The sequence below is a fragment of the Terrapene carolina genome, unplaced genomic scaffold, assembly GCF_002925995.2.
Source record: "Terrapene carolina triunguis isolate 2854851 unplaced genomic scaffold, T_m_triunguis-2.0 Scaffold28281, whole genome shotgun sequence".
Classification (NCBI taxonomy): domain Eukaryota; kingdom Metazoa; phylum Chordata; order Testudines; family Emydidae; genus Terrapene; species Terrapene triunguis.
Window position 1 is genome coordinate 46,540 of NW_020692632.1, and position 24,369 is coordinate 70,908.

General features: G+C 50.2%; 1 protein-coding gene across 1 annotated transcript in view; it reads left to right on the forward strand.

Moving 5' to 3' along the window:
• The window catches only part of LOC112120631 (butyrophilin subfamily 1 member A1-like), a 41,475-nt gene that overhangs the window by 4,490 nt on the left and 12,616 nt on the right, over positions 1-24,369 (forward strand). The window contains exons 2-4 of the mRNA XM_026662537.2: positions 3,989-4,336; positions 15,002-15,283; positions 23,849-23,956. Of these exons, the coding sequence (XP_026518322.1) occupies positions 3,989-4,336; positions 15,002-15,283; positions 23,849-23,956 (738 nt within the window). The remainder of the gene's footprint in view (positions 1-3,988; positions 4,337-15,001; positions 15,284-23,848; positions 23,957-24,369) is intronic.

Consider the following 24,369-nt stretch of genomic DNA (forward strand, 5'->3'; position numbering starts at 1 on the left):
TTCTCTGGGATGATCACTTCACCCCTCCCCCCACCGCGTGGCTAACAGCGGGGAATATTTCTGTTCAGCAGAGCAGGAAGGGGCACCTCTGAATGTCCCCTTAATAAAATTGCCCCATTTCAACCAGGTGACCGTGAATGATATCACTCTCCTGAGGATAACAAAGAGCGATAAGGAATGGATGTTGTCTGCATGCCAGCAAACACCGGGACCATACGCTGCCATGCTTTGTTATGCAATGATTCCAGACTACGTGCTACTGGCCTGGCGTGGTAAAGTGTCCTACCATGGCGGATGGGATAAGGCAGCCCTCCCCAGAAACCTTTTGCAAAGGCTTTGGGAGTACATGAAGGAGAGCTTTCTGGAGATGTCCCTGGAGGATTTCCGCTCCATCCCCATACACGTTAACAGACTTTTCCAGTAGCTGTACTGGCCGCGATTGCCAGGGCAAATTAATCATTAATCATTAAACACGCTTTCTTTTAAACCATGTGTAATATTTACAAAGGTACACTCACCAGAGGTCCCCTGTGTGCCCACAGGGTCTTGGGTGAGTTCGGGGGTTACTGGTTCCAGGTCCAGGGTGATAAACATATCCTGGCTGTTGTGGAAACCGGTTTCTCCGCTTCCTTGGTGCTGTGAGCTATTTACATTATCTTCATCCTCATCTTCCTCGTCCCCAGAACCCGCTTCCCTGTGTGTTTCTCCAGTGAGGGACTCATAGCACACGGTTGGGGTAGTGGTGGCTGCACCCCCTAGAATGGCACGCAGATCCGCGTAGAAGCGGCATGTTTGAGGCTCAGCCCCGGACCTTCCGTTTGCCTCTCTGGCTTTGTGGTAGGCTTGCCTTAGCTCCTTAATTTTCACGCGGCACTGCTGTGCGTCCCTGTTATGGCCTCTGTCCTTCATGGTCTTGGAGACCTTTTCTAATATTTTGCCATTTCGTTTACTGCTTCGGAGTTCGGCCAGCACTGATTCATCTCCCCATATGGCGAGCAGATCCCGAACCTCCCGTTCTGTCCATGCTGGAGCTCTTTTGCGATCCTGGGACTCCATCACGGTTACCTGTGCTGATGAGCTCTGCGTGGTCACCTGTGCTCTCCACGCTGAGCAAACAGGAAATGAAATTCAAACGTTCGCGGGGCTTTTCCTGTCTACCTGGCCAGTGCATCTGAGTTGAGAGTGCTGTCCAGAGCGGTCACAATGAAGCACTGTGGGATAGCTCCCGGAGGCCAATAACGTCGAATTCCGTCCACACTAACCCAATTCCGACCCCCTAAGGCCGATTTTATCGCTAATCCCCTCGTCGGAGGTGGAGTAAAGAAACCGGTTTAAAGGGCCCTTTAAGTCGAAAGAAAGGGCTTCGTCGTGTGAACGTGTCCAGGCTTAATTCGATTTAACGCGGCTAAAGTTGACCTAAACTCGTAGTGTAGACCAGGCCTCAGAATGAGCAGGTGAAGGTATTTGCCGGCTTCTTCATTCTTTGCTCTCAGTGCAGCCCATTTTGTGACCCTCTCCACACCTGGGGCTTCCTCCACAGCTACTTGGGCTCTGTGGTTTCCCCCTTGCTGTGGTTTCCAACCTGCTAATTTAACCAGCTCTCTCTGTGTCTCCTGATGCTGAGTCACTGCCCTGAGACCCCCCTTTCTGTGCAATTCCACAATGGCTGGTTCTCTGCCCCTGCTCTTTTCTATCTGCCTCCTCCCCCCTCACCATTATCTTACCTCTGACTTTGCCTTTAAAGCCACCTCCTGCAGAGTGGTGATGATTATCTGTTTTCACATCTTTACACCTTGCAGGCCCTTACACCATCCCTACACCAGCTGGGGAGGGCCCCACACTGGAGCAGCATGAAAAGATCTTGGTGTATCAGAGAATCAGTCCTCCCAATATCCATTATCCCCAAGGTGCCCAAGAGAAGGGTTGAGCCCTATTCAGATATAATCAGGAAATTGTTTAAAGTTCACATGTGAATTCTGTGTGACAGATATTACAGCCACATGTGGACTATCAAATTTACTTTATGAACGTTCTGTGTATTTTTGTACCCGCTCTATAAATAGTATCTATACATGCTATGTGTAACTTTGTGGGCTCGGGATTGTAATCTACTCCATGGGGGAGGGTTACTTCATCTCCTCCAGGATTTACACACCATTGGGGATAATTACTTCTGGGACAGGTAACAGCTCCAGAGAAGTGCCACCCCTAGGGAAAATTGAACAAACTAGTTCAGACTAGATCCCCGAAGCCAAAGAGAACAAAGATTTTTGGTACAAACCCTTGAGGCCTGGGATCTTGGGCTACAAACCAACAGGATCTGTTAACCAAGAGGGCAAACCCTTAGAGGAAGGTTTGAAGGACTTTGGACCCTACCAGAGCATCCCATGTGCCAGATGAGAATCCTTTGGGATAAGTGTAACATGTTCAGACCTTCAGTTGGTTTATGGTAACTTTTATCTGTCAAGCTTTTATCCTTCAATATTCTCTGCTTTGGAAGAGCTGTTTGGTTACTGGTAGCCGCTGGCACACACTGTCCATAGCCCTGGGATAGAAAGCAAAGTGCAGGTGCTGGTCTTTGGTCAGGCCTGCTGGGAAAACCACAGTGAATTTCAGGGAGGCTGCAAGGTAGGGTGACCAGACGTCCCGATTTTATCAGGACTGTCCCGATATTTGCTTGTTTGTCCCGCGTCCCGACCGATGTGCGGTCGGGACACTGGACAAACAAGGAAATGCTCCGGAGCCCAGAAGTGCTCACGCCCCCCCCCCAGCCCTGACTCCGCCCCCTTCTCCCCCCATTGGCTCCCTCCCCGAATCCCCGCCTCTTCCCCAGGCTCACCATTCCTCCTCCCTCCACAAGCTCTGGAGGGAGGCCCGGAGACGCAGGGGAAGTGCAGGGCCGGGGTGAGTGAGAGTCCGGCCTGGCCCCGAGCAGGCAGGACTCAGTCGGGCGGTAGGGAGAGTAGGGGGGTGGCCCGCAGGGCCAGGCGGTGGCTGTTCTCCCCCCCGGGCAGCGGGACTCGGGAGCAGCTGCTGCTGCAGCTCCCACTGCCGCAGGGGGAGGAAGTGGCCGATGGCCAAGTTCGGCGGCTGCGGCTCTGGCGCCCCCGAACCCCCCGAGCCCGGGCCTGCTGCGGGGACCCAGCAGTGCGCACGCTGCGCCCAGCCCCTGGCCAGTCGCGTCTGGGCTGGCTGCCCAGCTGGTGCAATCCCGCGGCGGCCTGGGGCGGAGGCATCGGCAGCCCAGCCCCGTTCATTCCCCTGCGGGACCCGAGCAGGATGGGGGGGCTGGGGCCTGCTGCCCCCACTCTGGGGCCGCCCGCAGGATTGCACCAGCTGGGCAGCAGCCCAGACGCAACTGGCCAGGGGCTGGGCACGCACAGCATGCGCGCTGGGTCGCCACAGCAGGCCCAGGCTCGGGGGGTTCGGGCCCGGGCGCCAGAGCCGCAGCCGCCGACCTTGGCCATCGGCCGCTTCCTCCCCCCGCGGCAGTAGGAGCTGCAGCAGCGGCTGCTCCTGAGTCCCGCTGCCCAGGGGGGGAGAACAGTTGCTGCCTGGCCCCGCGGGCCGCCCCCCTACTCTGCGTCTCCGGGGCCTCCCTCCAGCACTTGTGGGGGGGGGTTTTTTTTTTTTTGCCCCGCCCCCCCCATGTCCCGATATTTGACCTGGGTGATCTGGTCACCCTACTGCAAGGGTAAAACCCCAGTGTGGAGGGAGAGGGACGTGGGTCCCTGCCTGCAGAGAGGTGACGGCTGTCGGTCTGAGACTTAAGGGAACATTCCTTGAGCAGGCCACACAGGGAATCAGAGATGCAGTTACCCCAAACCTGTGACTCTCTGTACTCACAGACATGTCTAGTGCACTGCCTGGGGACGTGGCGTTCACTTCTAACACAAGGTGCTCTCTTACTGCGTGTCTTACTGCTGAATTAATGCCAACCCCAGCTCCTCACCGGTTTAACTTCCATTTTTTATTGTAAATTTCACAGGACAGTTCACAGTGACTGGACCTGACCATCCAATCACTGCCTCCCTAGCTGGAGAGGCCGTCCTGCCCTGCCACCTCTCCCCCAAGATGAGCGCTGAGAACATGGAGGTGAGATGGTTCCGATCCGAGTTCTCTGCAATCGTGCACCTGTACCGTGATGGGCAGGATCAGTACGGACAGCAGATGCCAGAATATCGAGGAAGAACTGAGCTCTGGAAAGACGACATCACCAATGGGAGAGTTTCCCTGAGAATACGCGATATCCAACTGTCAGACGGTGGGCAGTATAAGTGTTTTTTTAAATCGAGTGTCTCTTATGAAGAAGCTTTATTGGAACTGCAGGTGGCAGGTCAGTAACTTGTTCTGATACTTTGACGTCTTCAACAGGGTAATAAGTGGAGTCAGAGGGGTCATTGTGAGATGACACAATTTTTCTCATTATAGTGGGGCAGTAGCTCTGCTCTGGTTAAGGTTGATTCTAGTTTACTGTTTAACAGCTGTTTTTTTCGAAGGTCTCTAAAATTAACACACATACTCAGATTGTCTTGAAAATTGCTGTGACTCATTGGAGTCTGGGGTAGGGTTAGTGGGCTAAATTTGAGTCATTAGAGCAAGGGGTTAATGAGATACACAAACACCCCTGAAAAGTCAGGTGAGATTAACATGTTGCCATTATTACAAAATTTTTGTGATCACCTGGGGCCAAACAATGGCAGATCCTCCCCACACTGATGCCACCACCTGGGATTGATCTTGGCTTGCATCTGGCACCCACAGGGTTATAATGGTTGATGCACAGGGTTCTGTAGCCCAGAGCCTGGTATAAGAGTGGGAGAGTTGGGGAATTTCCCCCCCCCCGATGGGTAAAGGCAGGAGGCCTGACCCCTGAACCAGAGAGACCAGAAGGGGACATGTGTAGCTAGTTCTGTAACCGTGACATAAGCTTTAGGTCAGGTGCAGCAAACAGCAGACTGCTGGCAATCCCCCTGGCAATAAGAGTCCTCTGTGAACTTCTGCTGACACAGCCTACAGACCTCAGCACTGAAATGAAGCAAACATGATCCCTCTCCTCATATCGCAGTGACAGCTCTGTCACCCTGCTCGAATGAATCCCTCCACCAGTCACTACAGCGACTCCGAACACGGGGAAGGCAGTGGGAGTGAGGGCAGAGAGATGCTAGAATCCAAATCCAAGAAACACAACACAAGCAATGGCACCTTCCCATAGCCCTTCTTCATGCCTGTGTATTATGGCACCACCCTCACTGAACCGTTCCCAGAGCCTATTGCCAGCCCAGGAGGCAGAGTTAAGGTTACAGGGCTGGGGCGCTGTGTGCCATTACTTTGTATCTCTTGGGTTTCAGACATTTAAGTTTGGCCGCTCTCTGTGTTTTGGAAAGGCACAAGGCCCTGCTGGGCAACCGTAATTCTGCATTGACGAGTATTTGTTGGGAACTAATATGTAACTATAGAGCTCCTGTGGTCAAGATGGAGTCTGCTCTGCAGAGCAGCTCCAGCCAAGAACAGGCACGCACTGGAGTGCAGCAGGGTAACTCCCTTCTACCCCAGGGCACAGGTGATGCATCAGGGAGGATGCAGGGTCATGTGCTCACCCAGATTTGCTGCCTGGCTTGTACTGAGCATGCCTAGTAATACTGCTGAAGCCAGCTGCCCTCTCTCTGACTCCCCCCCCCCCCCCCCCACACACACACACTGTCGGCAGGCACGAGTCATCCCAGCCCCAGGGGCACCTGTTCGAAATCCTCTGGGGTAAACACGCACACACCAGAATAGTACAACAAATATAGGAAGGGGAAATATTTATTTACAGAGGGATGAAGGTAGAAAAACAACTGGAGGAATATGGGGGGGGGGGTGATAAAACAGGCTGAGATCCAACAAGAGGCCCCAGTGGTACCACAACATAAAAGGGTAGATGCTAACCACTGCGTCTACTCAGAGTTCAGGAGTCCTGGGCAGGGTTCCAGTGCAGTGGTGAGTCTTGGTGCTCCTGGTCATCTTTGATGCCAGTGAACTTTCCCCAGCAAACCCCTCTGGTGCCCTCTTCTGCCGCTCTCTGCAAAGCCCCACAGAGCAACAACCTCCCCACTTACCTGGCTGCAGCCTCCCTCTTTATTCCCAATGCAAGGTCACAAGTCCCAGTACTCACGGCCCCATACAGCTCTGGGTGACAGGGATACTGGGTTCAGCTCTGGTTTGTCCTTCTCAGGTGATTCCTTCCTGTCACAATGCTCCTCCTGGCTCCGGTCCTGATGTGTCCCCGGTCGGCTGCTCTGTCCCTCCCAGGCTTCTCAGTTGCTTCTCTTGTTGGGAGCTACAGACACACATGCCCTGTTCCTCTCCCTCTCTCCACCCTCCTCCCCATAGGCGCCAACTCTGTGGGTGCTCCAGGGCTTGAGCACCCATGGAAAAAAATTAGCAGGTGCTTAGCACCCACTGGCAGCCACCTACTAGCTTCCTCGTCCGCCGGTGGCCCTGCTGATCAATTCCTCCCCCTCCCTCCCAGCGCCTACCACCTGCTGCAATCAGCTGTTCCACGGCGTGCAGGAGGCGCTGGGAGGGAGGGGGAAGGAGCAATGGTGGGGCGTGCTCAGGGGAGGGGGCGGGACAGGAAGAGGCGAGGTGGGGGTGGGGACTTGGGAGAAGGCGTCGGGTGGGGGTGGGGCCTGGGGTAGAGCGGGAGGTTGAGCACCCCCCACAGAGCCTGGAGGAAGCTGGTGCCCCAGGACAGGTTTTAAAGGGGCCATGGTCTCTAAACCCCAAGGGGGGTTGTCACGGAGTGTGGGGGGACACAAGGCCCTGCACCCCCGGCTTCCTGCGATTCACCATGACTCTCAGCCAGCCAGTAAAGCAGAAGGTTTATTTAGACTACAGGAACACAGTCCAAGACAGGTCTTGCAGGCACAGACAACAGGACCCCCTCAGTTAGGTCCATCTTGGGGTCCCAGGGGCACCACAGGCCCATTGGGGGGGAGGCAGAGCCCCGTCTGGGCTCCCTCCATTACCAGCCAGCTGCTGAAACTCTCCCCCTCCCAGCGTCTCCTCCCCCCTGCCTTTGTTCAGTTTCCCTGGCCAAGGTGTCACCTGGCCTCTAACCCCTTCCTGGGTTCTCACGTTACATGCTCAGGTATTCTCGCTCAAGGCCAGTCTCCCATCCCCCCATGCAGACCATCCTAGCCACACTCCCCTGCCTTCCCAGGCCAACCCTCCCCACTCAGCATTCAAAGACCACATTAAGAACAGTCCCAGTTCGTCACATCTCTCCCCCCTTCGAGACCGAACTGAGCGGGGTCACTTCAGCCAGTGACCTGGGGAAGTTCGAACCTACCCACGTTCCCATGGATGACCCCGCATCCCTCCCATTCCTTGGTGAGAATTACACCAGTCCCTTCCAGTTTCACGCCCCCCGTTAGGTCGGGGGTGCTCGATGGCACTCGTAGTTCACATGTGGGAAGGTTTATGTGGCCTGTGCCCTTTTCCCACCCCAATACTCCTGGGGTTCCAACTGGGCTGGGGTCTTCTCCCAGCGTTCCAGTCTGGAGGTCTGTGATTCGGGCTGTCTTGGTTCAGAGCCCCCCTTTTTACCTTGGCCACCCTCTGGAAAGGTTCCTCTATGATGGGCAAGGGTCCTAAAGCCATTTTCCCCTTGTCCCAGGCCTTCCTCACCCCCGGCAGGGGTCACAGGATCGGCAGTACTGTCGGACAGTAATAAAGACCCCAGGCCAGTAAAAGTTCTGCAGCAGCCTCTGCTGGGTATGCCAGGTTCCCTGGTGCCCTGAGAGGGGGATGTCATGGGCCCGGTATAGCAGCTGGCGGTGATACTTCTGGGGTACCACCAGCTGCCTCCTGATCCCCCCTGACTCCATTTTCCCTGGGGGAGCCCATTCTCGGTACAGGAACCCCTTCTCCCACAGGAACCTTTTCCGGCAACCTCTCCCCATGGTCTGTACCGCACTGAGGTCAGCCAGGTCCCTTAGCTTCCGCAAGGAGGGATCTTTCTGCAACTCGGCCTGGAACTCAGCAGCTGGGACAGAGATGGGCGCCTGCTCTCTCTCGCCGGCTGTATCTGAAGCCGCAGCCTCCCTGAGGTGTGTCCCTGGGCGTTCCCTCCCCACCAGGTTAGGGTCCTGCGCCTCGGGCAAGGCACCCCCCCCAAGGTCAGGGCGCAGTGCCCCTCGCCGGCTCTGACTACTGGTCACGACCAGGGCACCCTGGGGGTTGCTTGGCCAGTCCTCCAGGTCCCCCCCCCATCAACACCTCAGTGGGCAAATACGGGTGTACCCCCACGTCCTTGGGGCCCTCCTTGGCCCCCCACTTCAGGTGTACCCTCGACATGGGCACCTTGAATGGGGTCCCGCCCACCCCCGTCAGGGTCAGGTAGGTGTTGGGCAGCACCCGATCTGGGGCCACCACCTCGGGCCAGGCCAGCGTCACCTCTGCGCCTGTATCCCAGTATCCATTGACCTTCCTCCCATCCACCTCCAGGGGAACAAGGCACTCTCTCTGGAGGGACCGCCCTGCGCCCACCCTGTAAATCAAAAACCCTGAGTCTGGAGCATACAGCCCCCCAGAGGAGCTGGCCTGGAGCTCTCCTCCCTCCTTAGCAGGTGGTATGCTGCCAGCCCCCCTTTCCTAGGAACGCTGCCTCTCGCCCGGCTGGGTCTCTACCCAGTCAACCCTCTGTGGGTTGGATCCGCTCAGTCTGTCCCTGAGCCTGAGGCACTGGGCCCTTATGTGGCCTCTTTGGCCACAGTGATAGCAGCCCATGTCCCGTGGGTCCCCTCGAACGGGTCGGATGGACCTGACGCTGGATGTTCCCCTTTGGTGGGGGTTCTCCGTATTTCCCCGCTGGGAGGTCCCCGTTGACTCTCTCTCTGCATTGTGGCGGGCCTGTTCCTTTGGGATTCCTCCCTGTCATCCCCTGCCCGACTGTTCACAAACTCGTCGGCCAGCTGGCCTGCATGCTGCAGGTTCTCTGGTTTTTGGTCCATCAACCATCGCCTCAGGTCGGATGGGCACTGCTCATACAGGTGCTCCAGTACGAATAGGTCAAGCAGTTCTTCTTTATTTTGGGCCCCAGCTGTCCACTTGCGGGCATACCCCTGCGTCTGGTTGGCCAGTTGTAGGTATGTGATCTCACGGGTTTTACGCTGACTCCGGAACCTTTTCCGGTACATCTCAGGGGTCAGCCCAAACTCGCGGAGCAGGGCCTTTTTGAACAGTTCGTAGTCTCCTGTCTCTGCCCCTTTCAGTCGGCTGTACACCTCCACGGCTGTGGAGTCCAGTGAGGGAATGAGAAACTGGAGCCTGTCTGCAGGGTCAACCTGGTGCAGCTCGCAGATACTCTTAAACGCCGTCAGGAAAGTATCCATGTCCTCCCCCTCCTTACGCTGGGCCACGAAGCACTTATCAAAGCTCTTTGCAGTCTTGGGTCCCCCCTCACTCACCGCAGCTGGGGCCCCACTGCTCCTCAGCCTGGCCAGTTCCAGCTCATGCTGATGCTGTTTCTCCTTCTCCTCCCGCTCATGCTGACGTTGTTTCTCCTTCTCTTCCCGCTCCTGCTTCAGTTCTTGCTGCCTTAACTCAAGCTCTTCCCGTCTCATCTCCCATTCATATTCCAGCCGCCTCCGCTACAGGGACAGGGAGCTCCGCCGGGATGATCCCCTGCTGGCCGCCGGGGTCAGGGTGCCCTCAGTATTTGCTGGGCTTCCCCCAACCCCTCTCCTAGGTATAGGTAGGCAGGGTCTCGGGATGTCCTCGGCAGCAGTCTGACCCCTCCCAGCCATGTCAGGCCCCGGGGCCCACGCTGCATCCGCCGGATGGCTTCCCTCAGGAACAGGGCTCGGTTCATCCAAGCGATCCTTCTCCTCCAACTGGGCAATTAGCTGTTCTTTGGTGGACCTCCCAATGCGCAGCCCCCTCTGCTTGCACAGCTCCACCAGGTCGCTCTTAAGACGTTTAGCATACATCCTCCTGCTGGCCACTCACCGGCCTGGGCTCTCCGCTTTCCACCGTTCCAGGGAGACCCCTAGTGTGCCAGCCCTTCTTCAGGTCACCACCTCTCTGCCAGGGTCGAGCTGCAGACTCCTCCACCCCTGGGACCGCTCGCTGCGATCCCGCGGGGGACCCTGTTACTGCAAAAGTCCTTCTCTCTGGTCATACACTCCCAGGGGTTAATCGCCCCCTGAACCGCCTCTCTCTGACTCTTCAGCCCACCAGGTCCCCATCAATCCCCCTTCATTTTACTGCTCCCCAGTCACTTACTGCAGGAAGCGCCGTCCACGGGGTGCAGTACATCCCACCTCTGCCACCAGTTGTCACGGAGTGTGGGGGAACACAAGGCCCTGCACCCCCGGCTTCCTGTGATTCACTATGACTCTCAGCCAGCCAGTAAAGCAGAAGGTTTATTTAGACTACAGGAACACAGTCCAAAACAGGTCTTGCAGGCACAGACAACAGGACCCCCTCAGTTAGGTCCATCTTGGGGTCCCAGGGGCACCACAGGCCCATTGGGGGGGGGGCAGAGCCCCGTCTGGGCTCCCTCCATTACCAGCCAGTTTCTGAAACTCTCCCTCTCCCAGCATCTCCTCCCCCTGCCTTTGTTCAGTTTCCCGGGCCAAGGTGTCACCTGGCCTTTAACCCCTTCCTGGGTTCTCACGTTACGTGCTCAGGTATTCTCGCTCAAGGCCAGTCTGTCATCCTCCCCATGCAGACCATCCTAGCCACACTCCCCTGCCTTCCCAGGCCAACCCTCCCCACTCAGCATTCAAAGACCACATTAAGAACAGTCCCAGTTCGTCACGGGGGTACAAATATGTTTCTAAAATTAGCTTTGTAAGTGAAAGTAGTGGAAGATTTTAGCCTTCCGGCTCATCAGTTAAGCAGTGCTCAGCTCCTTACAATGGTTCTTCTTATTCAACATTTTGTCCCTGCTGCACAGTGTGTGATGAGAGGCATTGTCTGTGTTCATCAAAGGGAGAACCAGTCCCTTGTCCCTGCTCAGGAAAGTGCAGGATTATGGAGCCGCTCATCCACCATCACTAGAGAAAATGAAGTCTATGCACATAAGCTAGAACAGCAGTAAATGAGAGGCAGGGTTGCCTAGTGGATAGCGCAGTGGACTGTTGCCTGGTCTACACTACAGAGTTGGGTCGATGTAAGACAGCTTATGTCAACCTAATTATGTCAGTGTACACACTACAGCCTTGCTCCTGCGGCTGTAAGTGCTGCACTACAGCTCCACGAGAGGTGTAGGGCTTATGTCGGTGTAGTTAAGGTGACGCAGTGTCCATGCAGACAGTGGGGTTATTTACATTGACTGTTGGCTGTCTTGTCAATTGCACGGTTTCATGCTGGAGCTGTGAAATTGACAAGAAAGTCGGGATCACATCTCGGGCTGTCACCCTGGGGAAGGGGGGGGTCTCCAAATAGAGCCCAGCTGCCCCCCAGGCTCCCAGCTCCCCACTCCCAGACAGGCTGCTGCCTGGTCTTCCCATCCAGAGCCAAGCTGCCACCAGAATCCCCACTCCCCGGGGGGAACCCTGCTGCCCCCTAGGGGCCCTGCTACGATCTGGGCTGCTGCATGGACTCCGGGCTTCCTGCTCCCTGCTGGGAGCCCGGGTGCTGCCCAAATTGGAGCCTTGGTGCAGCTGGGCTCCCACTGGGGAGTCAAGAGCCCGGTGGGGAGTGGGGGCAGTCAGGCTCACAGCAGGGAGCCGACAGTCCAGGAGACACCCAGGGCGTGGTGCTCCTGGCAGGGAGCTGGGAGCCTCAGTGCAGTCAGGCTCCAAGCAGGCAATAGGGACCCCGTAGCCCAGGCGGCACCTGGTCTCCTGCAGGGAGAGGGGAGCCTGGACAGCAGCCTGGCTTGGATCAGGGAGCCCGGGGGGCAGCTGGGTTCCCAGTGGGGAGCTGTGCATGGAGCTGTGTGCGGAGCTGAGAGCCCAGGCTCTCAGCCCCACTCATTGCTCCTCTTAAGTGAGTGGAAGCGCCCCTGGTGAGGACAGGCACCACCAACAGAAGGAGGGTAGTATGGACATGAACCACTGCAGTAAGTTGACCTAACATAAGTCGACTTAAATTTGTGGTGTAGACACGCCTGGAGTGTCAAGGGACAGCGGTGCTATTCCTGCCTTTGTTACTGAGCTGTGCATGGACTTGGGCAAGTCTCTGTGCCTCTGTTTCCTCTCTCACCCCTTGTCCGTCTTGCCTGTTTAGACTGTAAACTCTTCAGGGCACCAACTGTCTCCTGTTATGTGTGTACAATGCCTAACACACCTGGGTCCCCGTCTCAGCTGGGGCCTCTAATCAGGGGCACCAGAATAGGTGGGCAAGGGGGCCATGGCCCGTCCACTTTTCGCCATGGGCCCTGCTCTCGCCCCCTCCCCCACCTCCCCAGGCAGGTGGAGGGTCTGCAGCTCCCAGCCCACCCCAGCTTCCGGCTTTCCTGGGGGCGGGGCCTTGGGTGGAAGAGGTGGAGCAGGTGCAGGGCCATAGAGGGGGTGGGGGGCCCTGGCCACCCAACTTTTAGGAAGACTCCGCCTCCCCTGCCTCTAATCGCTACTGTCAGAGAAACAGTCATAGGCAGTAACTCTGATACACCTGTACTTCGTGTTTCTCATCGTTTTAACGCACTGACAATGTTACATTCCACATGAAACCCTTCCAGCTACTCATTCCCATCCACAGCACAATAACTGTTAACTCTGAGTAACCTGAGCTGCCAAGCACGGCCAAGACTGGGTATTACACGGAGTTCACTTTATAATCCCAACAAGATCATTCCCTTTTGTAAAGTTACCAAACTTTGGTTACACAAATACTCACTATAATTCCATGTCACTGCAGGAAGAGTGAGCGGGTTCAATCTGGTTTGACAGCGGAACTCCCACCCATGTATAAACACACACGAGATAAATATGCACATTTGGACAGTCATGGACGCCCATCCCCTGAGTTGCTCCAGTTTGGAATAAAGACACCACAGTGTAGTAAAGCTGCTCAAACTAAAACAATCGTTAGGTTCATAAGAGGACAAGCTGAGGGTTAACTGAGACTCCTCACAAATATGAAAACACTCTTATCATGACATCCACACAGCAAATACTTTGCAAACAGCATCAACAAAATTAGTGTCAGATTTCTTCAGTACCAAACAGTTCACAGGCCACACACCCTATGAATTTAAAACATACACTGTTGATTGGGCATTAATGTGACCACACCGCCCTGAGCTGAACCAGCAGCCAGCACCCAGCTCTTCGAATAGGCTGGTGTCCTTCTTGCGGTTATCTTCTTGCTGCAATGAGTAAAAGTAGGCCTGTGAGTATCAACGCTCAGGGCAAAAATCTTCACCTCCCCTGTGGTGTGGCTGTCGCCCTCTGGGTCTGGCTGAACTACGGGCTTGTTTACACTATCTCTTACTTCGGCATAACTTATGGGGGTGAATAACCCACACCCCTGAGTGACATAAGTACCCCAGCGCTTAGGTCAGTGTAAGACAGCGCCATGTCAGTGGGGAAGCTTCTCCTGCCGACATCGCTACCACCTCTCATGGGGGTGGAGTTATTATGCGGATAGGAGAGCTCTCTCCCATTGGCATAGAGTGTCTTCACCTGATGCTCTAAGGTGGTGCAGCTACATCAGCACAGCTGTGCCGTTGTAGTGCTTCTAGTGTAGACTAGCCCTCACTGAAGAGTTTGGCACCTTTTTTCTTTATACCTGGGAGTGGAATTGGCCCCCACTCTTGGAGATACCCTACTGAGCATGCTGCAAGGGCTCATCAACTTTTCCTTTGTTTACCTGCAAGTCACCAGCTAGCTGGAGTCAGTGGACAGCTGCTCCTCTCTTCTGGCAGGAACAAAACCAATATTGGCTACTACTGTTTAAAAGGAACTGCAGCAGAGGCACTGGGGGGAGGTTGCATATAATTTTCACCTTAGCCCCATTAACCTCAGTTCTTGTCTGTCGGACCAAAACCTTGTGAGTCACACCCCTTCTAGGAGAGGACTCCTGAGCCTGTTCTCTTCTGGGCAAGAATCTGAGTGGGAAGGCTCCAGACACCCGTCCCTTCTCTGTCTCTCCTTGTTGGTTGTTTCCCTCTGTGTGAAATTTCCAAACACCCTAAGGGCCTCTCTGCACACAGACTGACCCCGCAATAATGAAAACAGTTTGAACTCACACCTTTGGTCTTGGTATAAGACTCTTGTTTCAATTTTTTTATTTCAGTTTAGCTCATCAGTAACAAAAACCTCACGTATGATCTGGTGTGGGAGGAGTGACCTTAACCCTGCACTTCCTTGTTATCTAGTGTTTGTGTTTCTGTTTTGCTGAGTGTATTTCCTGGCTTTCAGAGGTACCCAGGGTCACTGGAACAATTTGTATAGTGGGGGTGCTGAGATCCATTGAACCAAACCGTGAACCCTGTGTATGATGGAAACCACTTCAAGCCAGGGGATATAGCAGCACCCCCAGTTCCAGCACCAATGGAGGTACCAGTTTTCTGCTCTCCACTTCTGCATTCTGGAAGGGTACAAGGCACTGCCAAGGCAATCTGAACTCCCCTATAATAAGGTTTTTATTAGTGAATTAATGTAAGGCTTGTCTACACATACATGTGCGCTGGTTTCAATGCACGAGTGCAAACCTCTCCGTGGACACTCTTAAATGAGTTTGGAAATGGCTTACGTTGATTTATATCGAGTCAATTCCTTTCTGAATTCAGAGTGTTAACACAGGGATTTGCTCTTGATTAACTAAATCATTTTAGCTAAATTGGAGCAAATTTGTGCATAAAAAAGCCCTGACATTAACATTAATTCTACATGCTGTATATTAAATAGGAATCTGACCAGATTAACTGGCCAGCTGCACTCATGGACTCACATTTGATTATTCATTTAATAGGAAATGGCTTCTTATAACGGTGTAATAAAACTTTGACTCATTGCTGGTCACAGTAGGATTATCACAAGTTCATTTATTTCTTCTATAGGTTTGGGGTCTGCTCCTGTCATCTCTGTGGAGGGACATCAGGATGGAGGGATCCGGGTTGTGTGTCGATCAGCCGGATGGTACCCACAGCCCAAGGCTCAGTGGAGAGATCTCCAGGGGCAGCTCTTACCATCAGCCTCTGAAAGCATATCCCAAGAGTCCAATGGCCTGTTTCAAGCAGAGATTGCCATTGTTATAACAGAAGAATCCAACCAGAAAGTGTCCTGCTGTGTCAGGAACCCCCATCTCAACCAGGAGAGAGAGTCAGCAATTTCCATAGCAGGTCAGTGCCCATCCGTGCTGCACATGGATAGATTGAGACGCTGCAGACATGGGCAGAGAGTATTTGTCATTGTGTCTCCTGTTTATTGGCCTGGACCTTCAAGGTGCTGAGCACTTCCTGTAAAGTCCTGAGCAACCTCAGTTCTCTTTGGATGTATCTACACTGCACTTAGACACCTGCTGGTGGCCTCTGCCAGCTGGCTCAAGCAAAGGGCCTCAGGCTAAGGGGCTGTTAAGTTCCGGTGTAGACATTCGGGCTTGGGCTGGAGTCCAGGCTTCAGACCACTGTGAGGTGGGAAGGTCCCAGAGCTTGGGCTTCAGCCTGAGCCCAAATATCTACACTGCAATTAAACAGCCCCTTAGCCCGAGCCCCATGACCCTGAGTCAGTTGGCAGGGGCCAGTAGCGGGTGCTAATTATAGTGTAGACTTACCCTTTGACTCCAGTAGAAGCTGAGGGTGTTTAACACCTTGCAGGCTGGGATGTCATTGGCCAGATTTTCATAACAGCTCAGTACCCAGCAATCATCATCCTTCTCAATGTGGTTGGTGGAGTGAATTCTCTTTTGTTCTTGTGGTATAGAGAGGACTGTGTTGGAATTGCAAGCTATCACTTTAAGAGAGGGGGGTTAAAGGGCTCTGTAGGAAAGCGTGTGAGCAGAATCAGGGCTTGTCTACAGAAACAGTTAGTTCACAGTGAGCTGGGGTGTAAATCTGTCTCACACTGGCCTGCTGGGCACTGTCTGTCTGTGTGGACCCTGCTACATGCACTAACAATTCCATAGAGCGCTTTGATCTACCCTACTTTGACTGGAAGGGACCTTGAGAGTTCATCTAGTCCAGTCCCCTGCACTCATGGCAGGATTAAGTATTATCTAGACCAGTGGTTCCCAAACTGGGGTTCGTGAACCCCTGGGGGTTCACGAAATGTTACAGGGGGTTCTCTGGGAAAAATTCCCTAATGGCGGTCAGAGCTGTCCCTAGGGACCCCGGGCAGCATGAGGCCAGCAGCCCGGAGCCCCTAGACTTCCAAGAGCTAAGCAGATCAAAGCAAGCAGATCTATCACACTGGGGAGACTTCACCTCCCTTTCCATTTCTTATAAGGTTGATATTTTTTGCTGTTTTTAAAATTAAATAGGCAGCTAGTATTGTTTTTAAAATTATTATGAAGAACAAGTTTAAGCTTTGTTGTAATGTGCGTTGTTTGCCTGGACTGCTCAAGACCTGAATGCTTGTGTAGGAGGAACTCTTTGAGTTGGCTTCTTAAATAACTTCCTGCTGTTTCACATCTGATACTCCTTGATGAAACATAGGAGCCTTGTCTTACAACAAGCTTATTCAAAGTGATACAAGCTACGAAAGTGAGATCTTGGAAGAGTGTTGCCGTTTTCCTAATGTAATAAAAATACTGTAATGATAAATAATAATTAATAATACATAGTGTGTAATAAGCATGTCATAAAAACAAATGTTATATTTCCAAGATCACTGCTTTTATAATTTATACTCAGGTAAAGGAGAAAATCCCTGGATATATTCATTTTTAAGAGAGGGTTCACAAGACTTGACATTTCAGTGAAAGGGGTTCACAGGTTGTTAAAGTTTGGGAACCACTGATCTAGACCATCCCTGACAGGTGTTTGTCTAACTTGCTCTTAAAAATCTCCAATGATGGAGATTCCACAACCTCCCTAGGCAATTTATTCCAGTGCTTAACCACCCTGACAGTTAGGACATTTTACCTAATGTTCAACCTAAACTGCCCTTGCTGCAATTTAAACCCATTGCTTCTTGTCCTATCCTCAGAGGTTAACAAGAAGAATTTTTCTTCCTCCTCCTTGTAACAACCTTTTATGTGTACTTGAAAACTGTTATCTTGTCCCCTGTCAGTCTTCTCTTCTCCAGACTAAACAAACCCAGTTTTTTTTCAATCTTCCCTCATGGGTCATGTTTCCTAGACCTTTAATCATTTTTGTTGCTCTTCTCTGGACTTTCTCCAATTTCTCCACATCCTTCCTGAAATGTGGCACCCAGAACTGGACACAATACTCCAGATGAGGCCGTATCAGCGCAGAGTAGAGCGGAAGAATTACTTCTCATGACTTGCTTACAATACTCCTACTAATACATCCCAGAATAATGTTCACTTTTTTTGCAACAGTTTCACACTGTTGACTCATACAGTAACTCCTCACTTAAAGTCATCTTGGTTCACGTTGTTTTGTTGTTATGTTGCTGATCAATTAGAGAACATGCTCGTTTAAAGTTGTGCAATGTACCTTATAACGTTGTTTGGCAGCTGCCTGCTTTGTCCACTGCTTGCAGAAAGAGCAGCCCCTTGGAGCTAGTGGTGGGGGCTTGGAACTAGGATGGACCGGCAGCCCCGTTAAGTTCCCTATGCAGCAGCCGCCCAGCAAGCTATCAGTTGCCAGGCAGTTCAGCTGTCCCTTCCCCCACTGCCATGTGCTGCTCCTGCCCTCTGCCTTGGAGCTGCTCCTGGGAGCCTCCTGCTTGCTGTGCAAAGGTCGGGGGAAGAGGGGTGCTAATGTCAGGGTGCCCCCTTCCCCCCGCTCCTGCCCCTCTGCTTCTGTACCCCATCGCCACAGAGCGGGGGGGTGGGGGGGATGGACATGACAGGGCCCAGGATGGAGGGAACTTGCTGGCAGCAGCTGCTGCCTCAATTTGCTAATCTACTTAAAAAGGCAATGTACTTAGAGTGGGGCCATCGTACTTAAAGGGGCAATTCGCGTCTCTCTCACACACACGGTGTGTGTCTCTGTCTCTCTCTACTATGCTGTCTCTCCTCCCTCCATTCGTGCTGCCTTGTAGAGTATGAGGCTACATTAACAACAATGTGTTAACCCTTCAGGGCTCAGCCGAGTGCTAGTTCATCATTTAGCAGTAAGGCATTCCCTGGGAAATATCCCACCCCCTTCCACCCTCTGACTTCACAACCTCAACCAAGCTTCACAATCATCATTGCTGTGTACAGTATTAAACTGTTTGTTTAAAACTTATACTGTGTATATGTGCGTGTGTATATATATAGTATTTTGTCTGGTAAAAAAAATGTCCCTGGAACCTAACCCCCCCTATTTACATTAATTCTTATGTGGAAATTGGATTCACTTAACATCGTTTCGCTTAAAGTAGCATTTTTCAGGAACATAACTACAACGTTAAGCGAGGAGTTATTGTATTTAGCTTGTAATCCATTATGACCCCCAGATCCCTTTCTGCAGTACTCCTTCCTAGGCAGTCATTTTCCATTTTGTATGTGTGCAACTGACTGTTCCTTCCTAAGTGGAGTACTTTGCATTTGTTCTTATTGAATTTCATCCAATTTACTTCAGACCATTTCTCCAGTTTGCCCAGATCATTTTGAATTTTAATCTTATTCTGCAAACTACTTGCAACCCCTCCCAGCTTGGTATCGTCCACAAACTTTATGTGTGTTCTCTCTATACCATTATCTAAATCATTGATGAAGATATTGAACAGAACCGGACCCAGAACTGATCCCTGCGGGACCCCACTTGATATGCCCTTCCAGCTTGACTGTGAACCACTAACTACTCTTTGGGAATGGTTTTCCAACCAGTTATACACCCACCTTATAGTAGCTGCATCTAGGTTGTATTTCCCTAGTTTGTTTATGAGAAGGTCATACGAGACAGTATCAAAAGCCTTACTAAAGTCAAGATATACCACATCTACTTCTTCCCCCCACCGACAAGGCTTGTTTCCCTGTCAAAGAAAGCTATTAGGTTGATCTGACACAATTTGTTATTGACGAATGTATGCTGACTGTTGCTTATCACCTTTTTATAGTCTAGTTTTTTGCAAATTCATTGCTTAATTATTTGCTCCATTAGCTTTCTGGGTACTGAAGTTAAGCTGATTTATCTGTAATTCCCCGGGTTGTTCTTATTTCCCTATTTATACACTGGCATTATATTTGCCCTTTTCCAGCCCTCTAGAATCTCTCCCATCTTTCATGACTTTTCGAAGATAATTGCTAATGTCTCAGATATCTCCTCAGTCAGCTCCTTGAGTATTCTAGGATGTATTTCATCAGGCCCTGGTGACTTGAAGACATCTAACTTGTCTAAGTAATTTTTAACTTTTTCTTTCCCTAGCCTCTGATCCTACCTCATTTTCACTGGCATTCACTATGTTAGATGTCCAATCACTACTAACCTTTTTGGTGAAAACTGAAACAAAAAAGACATTTAGCACTTCTGCCATTTCCACATTTTCTGTTATTGTTTTTTCCCCTTCATTGAGTAATGGACCAACACTGTCTTTGGTCTTTCTCTTGCTTCTAATGTATTTGTAGAATGTTTTCTTGTTACCCTTTATGTCTCTAGCTAGTTTAGTCTCATTTTGTGCCTTGGCCTTTCTAAATTTGTCCCTACATACTTGTGTTATTTGTTTATATTCATCCTTTGTAATTTGTAATTGCAATTTTTTAATTCAGAGCATACACACGGAGAGTTAGAAACAAAGCATAAATACTCTTCCTGAAAGGTTGCAATGTAACACTGCTTTATTTCTGAGACTCCAGAACTCTAACACACCACAGCTAAATACAGAGAGAGACAAAGCAGGCTTCTCCCTAAGGCAGAGAGGCAGAACTCAACCCACCGTGGTGTAGGCTGGTTCTTTGCAGATTGACTGCAGAGGCCCCAGATTGTACACTCCCTGCAGAGCCCCTTAGCCTTCAAGCAACACCAGGATTTAAAGTGACACTTGTAATTTTTACACTATTTTCAATGCACCATTAATGACTTAGCAAGGACCCTCTATTCAGCCATTGCTCTAGAGCCCAGGCAACAGGACTCTGGAGAAATTTTTACTCTGAATTTCCAGGCTTACATTTTGTTTTTATTAAAGTCCTTCATTAACATATTTTGGGCCAGGTTCTCTCATGTGGCTGAGCCCCACTGAGCACAGGTGAGTCGGAAGTGTCAGGAAGCTCCTCACAACTCTCTGATTCTGAGGGCCAGTCGGCACTGGCTGCAGCCTTGGGATCAGTTAGAGCAGCCTAGGGACTGCTTGAAGTTATGTCAGTGGGATTTAGCCTTATCTATAGTTATGGGTTACGTTAACCAACAACCCATCCCAAGGTGACGGTTTAACCTAATTTAATCTGTGAGAGTTCAGCCCCCGAGATTGACTATAGTAGAGAGGTTATCAATAGAAGGGGGACCCCATGGTGCACAACAGAGACTTCATAGTGCTCTCTCTACACTAATTACTTTGATTATCCAGCCAAACAATACACATGCTGCAGTCTGGCAAAGTAGAGAGAGACCAATATAGAATGCACAGTATTTGCACTACTCACTCCAGGCCTTGCGGAAAAACCCAAAGTGTTACTCCTCATCTTCAGCTGTCATCTCCCCACACCAAGTTGCACAGGCTGGGGTAGAGCTTTTATAATCATAGAATATCAGGGTTGGAAGGGACCTCAGGATGTCATCTAGTCCAACCCCCTACTCAAATCAGGACCAATCCCCAGACAGATTTTTGCCCCAGATCCCTAAATGGCCCTCTTAAGGATTGAGTTTACAGCCCTGGGTTTAGCAGACCAATGCTCAAACCACTGAGCTATCCCTTCCCCCGCATAATCTATACACTCTCCCTCCCCCAGCATAATCATCATTATGCTGATGCCCACTGGGGTTCAAACATATTTATGAAGGTTTTAACCCCTATTCCTTATTTCAACTTCCATACCTCACTCCTTTTGGGGTGCTCCGTTTCTCATTGGTGAACTCATTAGTTCCCCTTATATTCATTAACATTTACATCACCATGTCAACATAGTAACAGGCAGAAGTCTTTCACCCCAGCTACCAATGGTCGTCTTGTGGTGTGTACGGATTTCTCATAGACATTATAATACAAACTCAGCACTTCTTTTCAAAACATCAGCATATCACAAACAGCCACAAACTCAGCAGGTATATTATTAACGCACTTATGCTAACGTATGCTAAGTCCTGAGGCCTAATTTGGCTAAGTCAGATATTTTACAGACCTGAGGCCAGTAGGCCTGTGTTACAACATTGATTAATATTTATTGGGGTTGTTAAATGATTAAAAATAATTAATCACACTGTTAAACAATAATAGAATATCATTTATTTAAATAATTGTGGATGTTTTCTACATTTTCAAATATTTTGATTTCAATTACAATAGAGAATACAAAGTGTACAGGGCTCACTTTATATTTATTTTTGATTACAAATATTTGCACTGTAAAAACAAAAGAAATAGTATTTTTCAATTCACCTAATATAAGTGTGACACTCTGTACCTTGGGGGAACACCCTACACCCTATTTTCATCTTTATAAAATGATTATGTGGCATCCAATGCAAAGTTTGTCATGTTGGGTGTCTTCGAAAGGCTCATGATTCACTGAGCATGGTTGTTATAGTAATTGATACAGTAATGTTATAGGTTATAATTTCACGGATATAGTTACGAGGCTGAAAATGTAGCCTCATGGCTTAAAGCAATCCCAGGCAAAAACTCTCCAAGAACAGAAAGGCAGTTCACACCTCATCAGGGCGTGTATGGGACTAACCCAGCCCAGTCTCACAGGAACAAAGGACACTGGCCTAGGCAACAACAAAAGGATTTGTTTGACTCTCAAGGGAGTCTCCCCCCCTTCCTTTGGTCAGTTTGGAACTGCGATGAGGTAATGCTCACCTGACTCTGAAGGGGGCGGGGCAAAGCCAAGAGGAAAGAAAGAACACGATAAAAGGGAGAGACGTTTGCCATGCTCTCTCTCTCTCTTCCACCTACATCTCTACACACACCACACCAAGCTACTGAGGCACTGATCAAAGGGGAGAGCCTGGCTGAAGAGAAACCAGCCAGCCTGTGGTGAGAAGCATCTACGTTTATAAGGGCATTGAAAGTGTTAAGATCAGCTTAGAATGCATTTTGCTTTTATTTTGTTTGACCAAATCTGACTTGTTATGCTTTGACTTATAATCACTTAAAATTTATTTTTATAGTTAATAAATCTGTTTGTTTATTCTACCTGAAGCAGTGCGTTTGGTTTGAAGCATGTCAGAGACTCCCTTTGGGATAACAAGTCCAGTACATATCAATTTCTTTGTTAAATTGACAAACTTATATAAGCTTGCAGCATCCAGTGGGCATAACTGGACACTGCAAGGTGGAGGTTCCTAGGGTTGTGTCTGGGACCGGAGATATTGGCTAGTATCATTTGGTTGCAAGTAGCTGGGAGCAGCTTACATGCCAGAGGCTGTGTGTGAACAGTCCAGGAGTGGGGGTTCTCACAGCAGAGCAGAGTAAGGCTGGCTCTCAGAGTCAAAGATTGGAGTGACCTAGCAGATCACTGGTCCAGATAATACCAGAGGGAAACATCACAACAAGTACTGTAGTGCAATCTCTTTATCATGAAAGTTGAACTTACAAATGTAGAATTATGTACAAAAAAACTGCATTAAAAATAAAACAATGTAAAACTTTAGAGTCTAGAAGTCCACTCAGTCCTACTTCTTGTCCACTCAGACATACAAGTTTGTTTACAGTTGCAAGAAATAATGCTGCCCGCTTCTTGTTTGCAATGTTACCTGAAAGTGAGAACAGCTGTTCACATGGCACTATTGTAGCCAGCATCGCAAAATATTTACATGCCAGATGCGCTAAAGATTTTTATGTCCCTTCATGCTTCAACCACCATTCCAGAGGACATGCGTCCATGCTGATGATGTGTTCTGCTCGATAACAATCCAAAGCAGCGTGGACCAGCGCATGCTCATTTTCATCATCTGAGTCAGATGCCACAAGCAGAAGGTTGATTTTCCTTTTTGGTGGTTCAGGTTCAGTAGTTTCCACATCGGAGTGTTGCTCTTTTAAGACTTCTGAAAGCATGCTCCACACCTTGTCCCTCTCAGCTTTTGGAAGGCACTTCAGATTCTTAAACCTTGGGTCAAGTGCTGTAGCTATCTTTAGAAATCTCACATTGGTATCTTCTTTGCGTTTTGTCAATCTGCAGTGAAAGTGTTCTTAAAGTGAACAATATGTGCTGTACACTTTGTATTCTGTGTTGTAATTGAAAATGTAGAAAAACATCCACAAATATTTAATAAATTTCAATTGGTATTCTATTGTTTAGCAGTGCGATTAAAATTGTGATTAATTGCGATTAATTTTTTTGAGTTAATTGCGTGAGTTAACTGTGATTAATCAACAGCCCTAATATTTATATTTCACCTCTATATCCTAAATATATCTGATACATTTTAGCATTGGTCACAGGAGGATAGCTGTAGCATAGCAGAGCTCCACCCTATTCCCTCCCTACCCCCGACGTGCCCCCTCCCATTAATTAACTATGTTCAGTAACCAGGCTAAAGCTTGGACTTTCATTGGCTTAATAATAAAGCACAGAGGAGCCACATCTCACTGCGTACTTCCCTGTGAGACTCTTAACTAGTCACAGTGTCACCACTGTCACAGTTTCCTGCCTTCATTCTGCGCGTTTGCTCCCAAGTCAATGGCACTTTCTCTTGCAGAGCTGTTTTTCCCACAAGTCAATCCCTGGATGGTGGCTCTGGGTGTGATCCTGGCTGTTCTCCTTCCCCTGGCCGGTTACTGCTTCTGGAGGCAACACAGAGCAAAAGGTGAAGTAACAAGAGGGGGGAATTTGGTGAGAGAGAGAGAGAAAAATTGATTGATTGATTGATTGATTGATTGATTGATTGATTGAAAAACGAAAACAAAAGTAGAGATACTAGGATTGCCAACTCTGACTGAACCTATCCAGGGAGATTTTTTTCCCAACATGACATAATGTCATTTTCTTAAAATATCCTATTAAAATCTCCTGGATTGCTTTCAGTAGTCACTGGGAGATTGATGCTGATTCCAGGAGACTCCAGGCCAATCCTGGAGAGTTGGCAACACTAAGAGATACAGGGATTCACTCTTTGGAGGAGAAAGAACAGGAGTACTTGTGGCACCTTAGAGACTAACAAATTTATTAGAGCATAAGCTTTCGTGGGCTACAACCCACTTCTTCGGATGCATATATGCA